We start from the raw sequence: 13,049 nt of genomic DNA, 5'->3' as shown, positions 1-13,049 counted from the left end.
GAGTTACAGGGTTCTCTACCTGTTGACCCTCTGTTGGGCACACGTGACCTCCTCCTTCCACAATCCTTTGTTCCTAAAACCTTCCAGATTTGACCTTCCTCTACCCAAGTTCCTCTTCTGTGTGCCCTGGAGCACTCCCAATCTACCCACATCTTCCAGCCATTCCAAGTGGGACCCCACGGAAGAACTGGCTTTAGGTCCCTAGGTGACAGTGTACACACACTGACCTTTAACCCTCACTGTGACACACACTGGCTCTGGTACCACCAAATAAAGCTCCATGGTGGGCAAGAGTCCTAGATGTCCCTTGGCTTGGGAGCCGGACACAGGGTCTTCACTCTCACCCCAGAAGGTGGGCTGCTGTTGACGGGACTCCTGACCACCCTTTGACCCAGCAGGTATGATTCAACACTGCTTCTAAGGAAGAAGCAATCACAGCCTAGCCTATATGTGACTTCTCCTCTGGGACTATAGCCAGGTATGCTCTGTGATGATGCCAGGTGACACTGTAGACCTCAGCATGTCCCAGCAGAAAATGATACCAAAAACTAGAGGAGATCTCACTCTAAGACCCCCTTATTTTTCTGACACAGCCCCAGCCCTTATCTCTTCTCTCTCGATGTCTCTGGTGGAAACTCTAGGTTGGGGCGATGAAAAGGTGGACCAGACAACCAACCAAAGAGGACAGTAGGGGTCCAGTAGCAATGTAATTAGAGTGTTCCCCCACCTGGTTTGCTGTGAGGCTCCACCCCCAAGACTCCGCCTTAGCCTCCAGGAAGCCCTCCCTCTATACTTACCACCAACCAAACTGAAAGACCACGCCCCTGTTTCTTCCTCTCCTGGGGCTTTTGGGGGAGCCTCTCTCACCTTGCTCACTAATGTGTTTCCGCCAGAGTGGCTGATGATGTGGTTCTGGTCGGTTGATCTGGGCAGCATGTCTAAGGATGTACTGCCGGTCTTGCTCCTTACACTGGCCATGATCCTGCCTGGCCCCCTGGATGCCCAAGGTAAGCATTTCTCCACACTGTAGGGCTCCCAGGGGGAGCCTCACACACCTGCCTGGGAAGGGTTGGCACTGATCTTGACTTCCCTGAGTCTCAGCCCTTCTCTCGGGGTCCTGGAGCCAACTCAGATCTGTGGAAAAGCAGAGACTTGAAAGCTTTGTTTACATGATTAGCAATGGCCTTTGTTGCTAGTGAGGATGTTTTTGTCTATTTCCCGTTCAGAGCAGCTGTCTGTGGGAAGTCCTGTGGTAGGGTTCAAAGGTTCTGCAATGAGAGTACAGGCTCCCAGGCACAATCCGTAAGCACGGCATTCAGTCTGTGAGGTGCTGAGGTTTGCCCTCGGGCTGGTGGCGCAGGCTCTGGGCAGAGCAAACTAGGCTGGACTCTGAAAGAGTGGGGATCCCATGACCAACATGTGCCCCTCCTACAGAGCCATAGGCTCTGGATGCCTGGAAATGACAGGAGAGGAAGGCTGGTGACGCGGCCAGCACCGGAAAGAGCAGGCAAAGAGGAGACGGGACTGAACTAGAAGAGAGAGAAAGGGTAGAGCCTTGGGGAGGGGAGGGTCAAAAAGGAATAAGTCCTAGTGCTGGAATGCAACAGAGTTGCCGACAGCCCACCCTGAGGCCATGGACTGCTCAGAACTTGAGCACAGGGGGTATCAGCATCTAGCGCTGCTCCAGGGTTCCCTCAGCACCTTCGCTGAAGTGCCATGTTAGCCCAGGATTGACCAAGTCCCTACGCCAGTCCTGCAGAGAGGGGTCTGAGAGAGGCATCTTGCAAGGATGCAAAACGGGAGAGGGAAGCCTAGAGGAAGGGTGCAGGGCTTCTGACCAGGCCCCTGTGCACAGCAAAGTGAGACAGCACAACTGTGAGCATGCGTGTGTATGCTGTGTGAGATGCTTGAGTGTGCGTGGACATGTATGAACGTGGAGTCCGTGAGATATGTGTTACTGTGTTTGAGTCCCCGTGTGCTGTGCGGGGAGGGGGAAGATCTCTCCACCAGCCCAGTGGTAACGGTGACTGGTCCTTCACAGAGATTAAGACTGCCTCTGAGGGGAATTCCATCAACATCACCTGCTCTACAAGTGAGAACTTGCTGGGGATCTACCTGAAGAAGACCTGGCCGCAGAATAAGAATGTGATTTACTTTGAAGACGGAGAAAACGCCACAGTAGACAAGAACTTCACAGGCCGAATTGATTTCTCCGGTTCCCAGAACAACCTGACCATCACCATGCGCCACCTCCAGCAGGAAGACTCTGGCATCTACACCTGCCACGCTGTCAGAAAAACCAAAACAGATGGCCCATCCACCATGGTTGTGGTGACAGGTAGGGAATGCCCCCATCTACTGCTGGCTAGGCCAGGAGCCCATTGGCTGCCAGGAACTTCTTTACACTTTCTGGAACTGTCTGCTCAGAGCCTGCTTGCTCCTGGGAGCCTCCAGTTTCTCACCCTCTGCTGCCGCTATAGCTCCTTCCTGGTTCGAACCTTAAGGCCTCAAGTAGAATCGTCTCCTACCAATGGTTCTTTTTGTTCATCTTCCCAGAAAAAGTGTCCCAGGAGACATACAGATCCCAGGAACCTCAGGGGACATCAGTTTCCCTCCTGGCTATCTTGGCTGTAGGCTTCTTCCTCCTTGGGCTGGTCCTCGGGATGCTGTGCATGCTGAGGAAGACACAGGTCAGTGTGAGCCTATGGCTGTTACCAACGAGCTGGCCCTTCTCACGGGCTGACAGAAGGAAAGACAGAAGGCTTCAGGCCAAAGATCTGGTCAGAGGCACTGAAGACGCAGAGGGGTGTGAATGAGGCATCTTGCAGGGATACAAAATGGCAGAGGGAAGCCTAGAGGCAGAGTGTGGGGCTTCTGACCAGGCCCCTGTGTACAGCAGAGTGAGAGATCACATGTGTGAGCATGCGTGTGTGTGCACTGTGTGCGATGCTTGAGTGTGCGTGGACATGTATGAATGTGGGATACATGGCGTCCCTGAGATATGTGTTAATGTGTTTGAGTCCCTGTGTGCTGTGAGACACAGGGCAAGGGTCCCGACAGCGGTCAGCTCTTCCTGATCGCTCAGCCATTGGCCCTGCGACCTGCCTGCAGTTCACCTTGCCAGGTGCAGATGGACGCTTGCTCTGCTCCCCCAAGTCTGGGGAAACTGCTTGTTGAGGATAGGGGTGACTTCGAAACAGGCACCCTTTACCCACGTCACCATGCTGACCACTGCCGCTGTCTTTTCAGATCAAGGAGCTGTGTGCCTCGAGGAAGAAGGACTCACGGTGTGTAGTGTATGAAGACATGTCCTACAAGCACAAGACTCCATGTACCTCTAACCCGTACCAGTGAGCCCTCTACCCATGGTCCCCCGCCCCATGCCTTGTTTCAGCAGAGTTCATAGTGGTCCTGCTGACCCACCCAGCCCAGCTCCCCCAGCACCCTGACCATGACACTCAAGTGCCCCCTTGGTGCTTCTGGGTGAGTGGGACTCCTCCTCTGTAAGCTTCCCTACAAGGCTCTGCAATCTATCCCCACCCTAGCCAGGTAGCCCTGACCATGTTGCCATCAGAGAAAAAAAAACTGGGGGGCGGGGGGAATGTGGTACCTGCCTTTGAGTAACCTGGCCAGAAATAAGTAAGTAAATAAATAAACAAACAAGCAAATAAGCGCTTGCTTTTTTTCCAACTCCGACAGCCGGCTCCTAGTTGAAAAGGGCAGGGACTCAGACTGTTGCTCCTCCAGGGTTTTGTGGCCAGAGTCTGTGAGAGCAGCGGAGGGTAAAAGCGGGGTAGGGGACACTCCCCTGCCCCAGTCTCCAGGAGGATCAGCACTCCAGACACCCCCATAAGGAGCAGCTCACCCGCACAGGTGAAGAGCCAGTGACAGCAGCCTCACCCATTCTAAAAGGCCATGTTCCTGAGGGCCCAGCCCAGCTAGGCCCCTGTTGGTGCAGCCCTAGGGCCCTCAGTGAGAAGAACGTTGAGTGTTGGCTTTCCCAGACTCCTCCCTTGTCTCAGGGACTGACACGTGAGGCCACAGCAGCACTGTACCGAAACCTGGGAGCCAGCCCAGTTCCCAGTGTTATTCTTGGGGACAGGAACCCGAAACTGAGGCCAGAGCAATCAGCTGATCCATGGTGAGCGGCTCAGTCCCTCGTCTTCCTCCCATCACTGACTCCTGGGATAACTGGAAGCAACAGAAAGAACAAGAACAAAATAGACACATTTGTGCTGGCTCCACAGCTGTTCCACGCTCTTGCCTGCCACCCTTGTCTCCTGCCCTTCTGACCCCTCCCCGGTGCCAACAGAATAAGGTGGGCGCACAGGACAAGTGACTAGCAGCTGTACCGAGGGGGATTTAATAGCTCTGCTCTGTGCACCTGGAAAATAGGCAGTCAGAGAATCCCCCAGTGAGTGGTACCCTCGGACCCAGACCATGGCTCCATCCAACTCCCCACAGAGCCTCCTGTCTTGCCAGCTCATCCCCAAATCAGCCTTCCTTACCTGGGTTGACCTCTGCTCCCCAAGATACCACCATGGCCCCCATAGAGGCTGTGCACCTCGACACTAGTGACAGCAAAGCCCAAATGAGTCCCAGGAGCCCCAGAGGCTGAAGAGCCATGTATGTCACTGGGGCTGTCAGTGCCCAACATGCTGTGTAGACAGAACCCGGGTCAAGGGTCACAGGGACCTGGATCTTACAAGGTTAAAACCCCTTGGGCAGCTAAGGCCTCTGTTTAATAAGCCCCAGCAACCTTTGTCCCTCTGTAGGGTACCTCTCACTTGCTGCCCCAAGTCCCATCTGTCTGGGCCACCGTCCTGGATCTAGGTGGCCTCCTAGACAGCGTCACCAACCTCACTGGGAAATGTGCATTTTCAACCTTGATTGAGGCTTCTGTCTAAACCTATACTCAGACCCTCTGTCCTCCATCCAGACCTTGCTGGGCTGACCCAGCTCCAAGGCCTGCTCTACCCCTAACATCTCAGAAGAGAGACATCAGTCCCGTGTTGGTTGGCCCTCACTACAGGCCTTCGTGGAGAGGGCTTTGCTCAGCTGGGGTCATCCACAGAGAGTCCTCCATCAGCATGAAGAGAGCCTGGTTAAGACAGCCGCAAGTCCAGAGGCCTCCAGTGAGCCCCAAGGCTGTCTGCACCCGCCCGCCAGCGTAAGTCATAGAGACAAAGCAAGTGCTGTCAGCTGCATGCTTTAAGACATCTCACAAGTAAATGATAGAGAACTACGAACTGCAAGGAAATGATTACTGAACAAAATACAGGTCAGAAGTCAATAAATTTATTTAATTTATAAGTTTACTTGTCCATGAATAAGAAGACAACATTTGGATAAAAGAACACAGTAAGATGAGGACTACTGAGAACTCAAGAACAATGGCAATGGGTTTTTGATCCTACTGCACGTACTGGTTTTGTGGGAGCCTAGGCAGTTTGGATGCTCACCTTACTAGACCTGGATGGAGGTGGGTGGTCCTTGGACTTCCCACAGGGCAGGGAACCCGGATTACTCTTAGGGATGATGAGGGAGGGGGACTTGATGGGGGAGAGGGAGGGAAATGGGAGGTGGTGGCGGGGAGAAGGCAGAAATCTTTAATAAATAAATAAACAATAAAAAAAAAGAAAAGAACACAGTAAAAACCAGCAATACCCAAGTATCCCATTTTTTCGCAGTGATGTCTGCCATCACTTAGTGCTCTCTCTGCATCAGCTCTGCTCCTCAGCATCTGGAGGCCACCAACCCTCTGCAGATCTAGACGATACTGTCTAGAAGATACTAGTCTACATCTAGAAGAGCTTGACCCCAGGCAGCATCTGTGGGCCTGGATGGCTGTAGCCGAGTCCTTTACACTTAGCCCCACCAGCCAGCAGTGACCAGGAAAGGCAAAAGAACACAGGTGTGGGGTCCTGGGGAACAGGCTGGGCACAACTGACATCCTGAGGTCCTCAAGCCTGGTCAGTGTATAAGGCTGGTGCTGTCAAACACCCTTCACCGTCAAGATGTCATATATACAAATGCTCCTATCGCATTGCAAAGCGACCATGTTGGCAGCTGTGCCCTGTGCAGTGACAGAAGTCTCCTTCTGGCACAGCCTTCCACACAGAGAGCAAAGGATCAGCAAGGGGACAGAGCCTAGGAGGCTAATTTCTGTGCTCTCCACCTCCCTAAAGGAAGTTGAGACATCTATGGCTTGGGGCTCAGCCAAGGGCACATCCACACATACAGCGGATGCCACCAGGGTCTTGCTGATTTGACAAAGGGGCCTGATTATTGTGAATTAGTGAATTACATAGGTGGGAGTCTACTTCTCTTCAAGTGCTGGTTTGGTTGCCAAGGCTCGCTGACATCAGCTAAGCTGTTCCAGACCCTCAGCTCCTGTCAGAGAAGCTACTCTACTCTGGTTCCTCCTCTCAATTCAGAAGCAACTTCCTGAAAGATAAGCAGACTAGTCGCCCACAAGCCCACCTCAGAGGTCTTGTGATATGAAACATGGCTTGCCAGACTCCACCCGGCAACAACAGGCCGTGTGTCCACAGAACTGAACCGCCAGGCTCCTCTCCCTCCTCCTAGCCATGCTTGCTCAGGGCTTTCACTTCATGGTCGTCCTCCTGACCCCTGCATGTTCAGGACCCCATGATCCTTCCCGTGACCCTGCTCTCATGTGTTGAGCTCCCCACAATTCTCCTCTTTGTCTTCATTGAGGCCTGGATGGTATGGTACATGGGAATGAGTCTTTCAATTACGTCCCGGTCCCCACCCAGCCTCAGAAGCACCCACTTAGTGAGCACCACTATGAGTTTTGCATGTTGGGTAATATTCTGGTGACTCCAGTGACAACAGTGTGTGCTTGGTCTGAATTCCGGCCCCACTGTGTTAAATTCTGTGACTCCCACCTCCCTGCAGGAAGTGGAGACATCTATGGCTTGGGACTCAGCCAAGGGCAGTACCACCAGGGGCTTGCTTACTTCTGGTTCTAGATCTTGGCTACTCCACACATAAGCCTTATTTTTGGCCCTTGGGGCTTTGGGGAGGCGTCTCTCAAGGATGTGGGTCCTTCATATGTAACATGGGACAATGCAGTGATTGGATGCCATAAAGATTAACCAAGATGCTGGATGCAACACCGCCATAGAGCAATAAGCCTTCAGCCACCCAGGTTTGGACAGACAAGGGAGTAGATTACATGGGGGGAAAAAAACCTCAGGGGAAGCCTCACCCACAGGGGAGGACTTTCCCCCCACAACCCCTTCCTTTTGAGAATTTCACGAGATCAGCATCCTGAAACAGACCTCAGCCTAAGGCATCCCAGGATGAAGGGAAGCCACCAATCACACACCACCACACCCCTTCCCCTCCTCTTCCTCTCTTCCTCCAAGCCTCTTTGTTAATGTTATACTTTGATACAAGAACCTGGCCAAGAGGTAGCAGCCAATGGAGAGTAAGGGAAGGGAAGGGTCAGAAGCAAGCGGAGAGCTCCTATGGGGCAAGGCACCTTGGGGCGCCAGGTGAAAGGGGAGGGTGAGTGTTGCTTGGGTTCAGCCTATGAGAACAGCCAAATAGTGAGGAGATTCCAGACCCAGATGGTGCCAAGCTCCTCATGATGAGGACAACTGAGTAATTAAATACTGGGGGTCAAGAACTTGATCCCTGGACAGTCATATTCAACAAAATTATACAACTTCAGGACAGAATAGATACTCAGACATCTAAGCTCTTAAAACACACCATCAAAAGTCAACTTTGCAGTCACTCTTAGGGGCAGCACTCAAGCCAGGGCACAAACAAGTGTAGGAGTCATTACCAAAAATATAAGGAATTGGAGACTGGGTCTGCAGAGGTCAGAGGTGAGGAGCACTGGCTGCTCTTCCAGGGACCAGGGTTCAATTCCTAGCAGCCACATGGAGGTTCCCAACCATCTGTAACTCCAGTCCCAACAGACCCAATGTCTTCTGGGCTCTGGTGTTAAGAATATTTTCTAACAGAGTCGGTGTAAACAATTCTGGACACAGAAATCATGAGAAAACAATCAGGAACCACAAACAAAAGCATAAACAGACGAATACAAGAGATGGAAGAGAAGCCGGGCGGTGGTGGCGCACGCCTTTAATCCCAGCACTCGGGAGGCAGAGGCAGGCGGATCTCTGTGAGTTCGAGACCAGCCTGGTCTACAAGAGCTAGTTCCAGGACAGGCTCCAAAACCACAGAGAAACCCTGTCTCGAAAAAAAAAAAACAACAAAGAGATGGAAGAGAGAATCTCAAGCGTTGAAGATACAATAGAGGAAATAGACTCATTGGTCAAAGAAAATATTAAATCTAAAAAAGCTTAACACAAAATATCCATGAAATATGGGACATCATGAAAAGACCAAATTTAAGAATAATAGGGATAGAAGAAGGAAAAGAGGTCCAACTCAAAAGCACAGAAAATATATTCAGCAAAATTATAGAAGACATTTTTCTCAACCTAAAGAAAGATATAAATATGAATATACAAGAAGTTTACAGAACACCAAACAGATTGGAACAAAAAAATTCCCCTCACCACATAATAATCAAAACACTAAATATAGAGAATAAAGAAAGAATATTAAGAGCTGCAAAGGAAAAAGGCCAAGTAACATATAAAGGCAGACCTACCAGAATTACACGGGACTTCTCATTGGAGACAATGAAAGCCAGAAGGTCCTGGTCAAGAATTATGCAGATACTAAGAGACCACAGATGCCAGCCCAGACTACTATACCCAGCAAAACTTTCAGTTGCCATACATGGACAAAAAAAGATATTCCATGATAGAACCAGATTTAACTAATAGCCAGCCACAAACCCAGCCCTACACAAAATATTGAAAGGAAAATTCCAACCCAAGGAAGTTAGCTACATTCACAAAAACACAGACAATAGATAATCTCACAGCAGCAAATTCCCAAGAAAGGAAGAACACACACAATAACATCACCAACAACAAAAACTAATATAAAGAACTAGCAATCACTGGTCATTAATATCCCTTAATATAAATGGACTCAACTCATCTATAAAAAGACACACAGGCTAACAGATTGGATACAAAAACATAATTCATCCCTCAACATAAAAGACAGACATCACCTCAGTGTAAAGAGTTGGGGAAAATATTCCGATCAAATGGACCTAAAAAACAAGCTGGTGTAGCTATCTTAATATCTAACAAAATAGACTTCAAACTAAAATGAATCAAAAGAGACAAAGAAGGACATTTCATATTAGTCACAGAGAAAATCCATCAAGAGGAAATCTCAATACTAAAGTCTATGCCCCAAATACAAGGGCACCTTCTTATGTAAAAGAAACACTTCTGAAGCTTAAATCATGCATTAAACCCCACACACTAATAGTGGGAGACTTTAACACTCCACTCTCACCACTGGGCAGGTCTGTCAGACAGAAAATTAACAGAGAAATAAGGGAACTAACAGACGTTATGAATCAAATGGGCTTAACAGACATCTATAGAATATTCCATCCAAACATAAAAGAATATACCTTTTTCTCAGTACCTCATGGAATCTTCTCAAAAACTGATCACATACTCAATAGCAAAGCAAACCTCAATAGATACAAAAAAAATTGGAATAACCCCATGTATCTTATCGGATCATCATGGATTAAAATTAGAATTCAACAGCAATACTAATTTCAGAAAGCCCACAAACACATGGAAATTAAACAGTGCTCACCTGAATCATCAATGGGTCAAGGAAAAAATTAAAGACTTCCTAAAATTCAATGAAAATGACCACACAGCATACCAAAATTTATGGGACACAATGAAAACAGTATTAAGAGGAAAGTGCATAGCATTTAATGCCTACATAAAGAAGCTGAAAAAATCCCACACTAGTGAGTTAACAGAATATTTGAAAACTTTAGAAAAAAAAGAAGCAAACTCACTCAGGAGGACTAAATGGTAGGAAATAATCAAATTGAGAGCCGAAATCAACAAAACAGAAACAAAGAATACAATACAAAGAATCAATGAGACAAAGAGTTGGTTCTTTGAGAAAATCAACAAAATAAACAAATATTTATTCAAACTAGCCAAAAGGCAGAGAAAGAATATCCAAATTGACAAAAACAGAAATGAAAAGGAGGCCAAAACAACAGACACAAAGGAAATCCAGAGAATCATTAGGTCATATTTCAAAAACCTGTACTCCATAAAATTGGAAAACTTAAAGAAAATAGACAATTTTCTGGATAAATATCACTTACCAAAATTAAATTAAGACCAGATAAGTAAATTAAATAGACCTATAACTGCTAAAGAAATAGAAAGAGTCATCAAAAGTCTCCTAAGCAAAAACAGAGCCCAGGGCCAGATGGTTTCAGCTCAGAATTCTACAAGATTTTCATTGAAGAACTAATAACCAATACTCCTCAAATTGTTCCACACAATAGAAACAGAAGGAACATTGTCAAACTCTTTTTATGAAGCTACAATTACCCTGATATCCAAACCACATTTACACAAAAACATTACTAAGAAACAGATTTAAAGACCAATCTCCCTTATGAACATTGATGCAAAAATACTCAATAAAATACTGGCAAACCAAATCCAAGAACACATCAGAAAAATCATTCACCAAGACCAAGTATGCTTCATTCCAGAGATGCAGGAATGGTTTAACATACAAAAACATGTCAATATTGGTGCCCTCTTCTGGCCTGCAGGCATACACATAGAAAGAATATTGTATTCATAATAAATAAATAAATATTTTTAAAAAAATATGTCAATGTAATCCACCATATAAACAAAACTTTTAAAAGCACATGATCATCTCATTGGAAGCTCAAAAAGCCTTCAACAAAACACAGCATCCCTTCATGATAAAGGTTTTGGAGAGAGCAGGGATACAAGGAACATACCTAAACATAAAGACAATATACAGCAAGCCAACATCAAACTAAACAGAGAAACTCAAAGTGATCACATTGAAATCAAGAAAAGACAAGGTTGTCCACTCTCTTCATATCTATTTAATATAGTTCTTGTGGTCCTATCTAGAGCAATAAGACAACAAGAGGAGATCAAAAGGGATATAAATTGGAAGAGCAGAAGTCAAACTCTCACTATTTGCAGGTAATAAGATAGTTTACATAAACGACCCTAAAAATTCTACCAAGGAACTTATACAACTCATACACACTTTCAGTAATGGGCTGGAGAGATGGCTCAGTGGTTAAGAGCACTGCTTGCTCTTCCAAAATTCCTGAGTTCAATTCCCAGCAACCACATGGTGGTTCATAACCACCTGTAATGAGATCTGGTGCCCTCTTCTGGCCTGCAGGCAAACATGCAGGCAGATTGCTGTATACTTAATGAATAAATAAATCTTAAAAAAAAAAAAAAAAAAAAAACATTTTCAGTAATGTAGCAGGATACAAGATTAACTCAATAAAATCAGTAGCCCTCCTGTTCACAGATGATAAAACGGGCTGAGAAAGAAATCAGAGAAACATCACCTTTCACAATAGTCACAAATAACATAAAATATCTTAGAGTAACTCTAACCAAACAAGTGGAAGAACTTTGACAAGAGCTTTAAATCTTGAAGAAAGAAATTGAAGAAGACACCAGAAAGTGGAGAGATCTCCCATGCATTTGGATAGGTAGAATTAACATGGTAAAAATGGCAATCTTATCCAAAGCAATCTACAGATTCAGTGCAATGCCCATCAAGATCCCAGCAAAATCCTTCACAGACCTCGACAGAACAGTACTCAACTTCATATAGAAAAGCAAAAAACCCCAAGATAGCCAAAACAATCCTGTACAATAAAGGAACTTCTGGAGGCATCACAATCCCTGACTTCAAACTCTACTACAGAGCTACAGTACTGAAAACAGCCTGGTATTGGCATAATAACAGACAGGAGGACCAATGGAACCAAATCAAAGACCCGGATACCAATACACACACTTCGAACACCTAATTTTTGACAAAGAAGGAAAAAATATAAAATGGAAAAAGAAAGCATATTTAACAAATGGTGCTGACATAACTGGATATCATCATGTAGAAGAATGAAAATAGATCCATATCTATCACCATGCACAAAACTCAAGCCCAAATGGATCAAAGATCTCCACTTAAAGCCAACCACACTGAAACTCATAGAAGAGAAAGTGGAAAGTACACTTGAACACATTGGCACAGGACAAAATGGCACTTCCTAAATAGAACCCCAGCAGCACAGACACTGAGAGAAACAATTAGTAAATGGGACCTCCTGAAACTGGGAAGCTTCTGTAAAGCAAAGGACATGGTCAACAAGACAAAATGGCAGCCTACAGAATGGGAAAAGATCTTCACCAACCCCACATCAGACAGAGGTCTGATCTCCAAAATATACAAAGAACTCAAGAAATTGGTCATCAAAAGAACAAATAATTCAATAAAAAATGGGGTACAGACCTAAACAGAGAACTCTCAACAGAGGAATCTAAAATGGCTGAAAGACACTTAAGAAAATACTCAACATCCTTAGTCATCAGAGAAATGCAAAACAACTCTGAGATTCCATTTTACACATGTAAGAATGGCCAAGATCAAAAACACTGATGACAACTTGTGCTGGAGAGGTTGTGGGGAAAAGGGAACACTTCTACATTGCTGAAGGGAGTGCAAGGTGGTACAACCCTTTTGGATATCAGTATGGCAATTTCTCAGAAAATTATGAAACAACCTTCCTCAAGACCCAGCAATACCACTTTTGGGTATATATCCAAAGGATGCTCAATTGTGCCACAAGAACATGTGGTCAACTATGTTCATAGCAGCATTGTTTGCCATAGCCAGAACCTGGAAACAACCTAAATGCCCCTTGACTGAAGAATAGATAAGGAAAATGTGGTACATTTACACAATGGAGTACTACACAGCAGAAAAAAATTAATGACATCTTGAAATTTGTGGGCAAATGGATGGATCTAGAAAACATCATATTGAGTGAGGTAACCCAGACCCAGAAAGACAAATAC

The 13,049-nt window shown here is 46.3% G+C and overlaps 1 protein-coding gene across 1 annotated transcript; it reads left to right on the top strand.

Moving 5' to 3' along the window:
• Positions 1 to 881: 881 nt before the first annotated feature.
• Positions 882 to 3,578, top strand: Cd7 (CD7 molecule). The gene is made up of 4 exons (XM_057776292.1): positions 882 to 1,007; positions 2,042 to 2,338; positions 2,557 to 2,690; positions 3,250 to 3,578. The coding sequence occupies exons 1-4, from the start codon at positions 902 to 904 to the stop codon at positions 3,352 to 3,354; spliced, it is 642 nt and encodes a 213-aa protein (XP_057632275.1). The 5' UTR covers positions 882 to 901; the 3' UTR covers positions 3,355 to 3,578.
• The last annotated feature ends 9,471 nt before the right edge of the window (positions 3,579 to 13,049 follow it).

This window comes from Chionomys nivalis, chromosome 7 (genome assembly GCF_950005125.1).
Source record: "Chionomys nivalis chromosome 7, mChiNiv1.1, whole genome shotgun sequence".
In the NCBI taxonomy this organism is placed as follows: domain Eukaryota; kingdom Metazoa; phylum Chordata; class Mammalia; order Rodentia; family Cricetidae; genus Chionomys; species Chionomys nivalis.
Note: the sequence above shows the minus strand (reverse complement) of the source record. Positions and strands in the feature narration are given on the sequence as shown.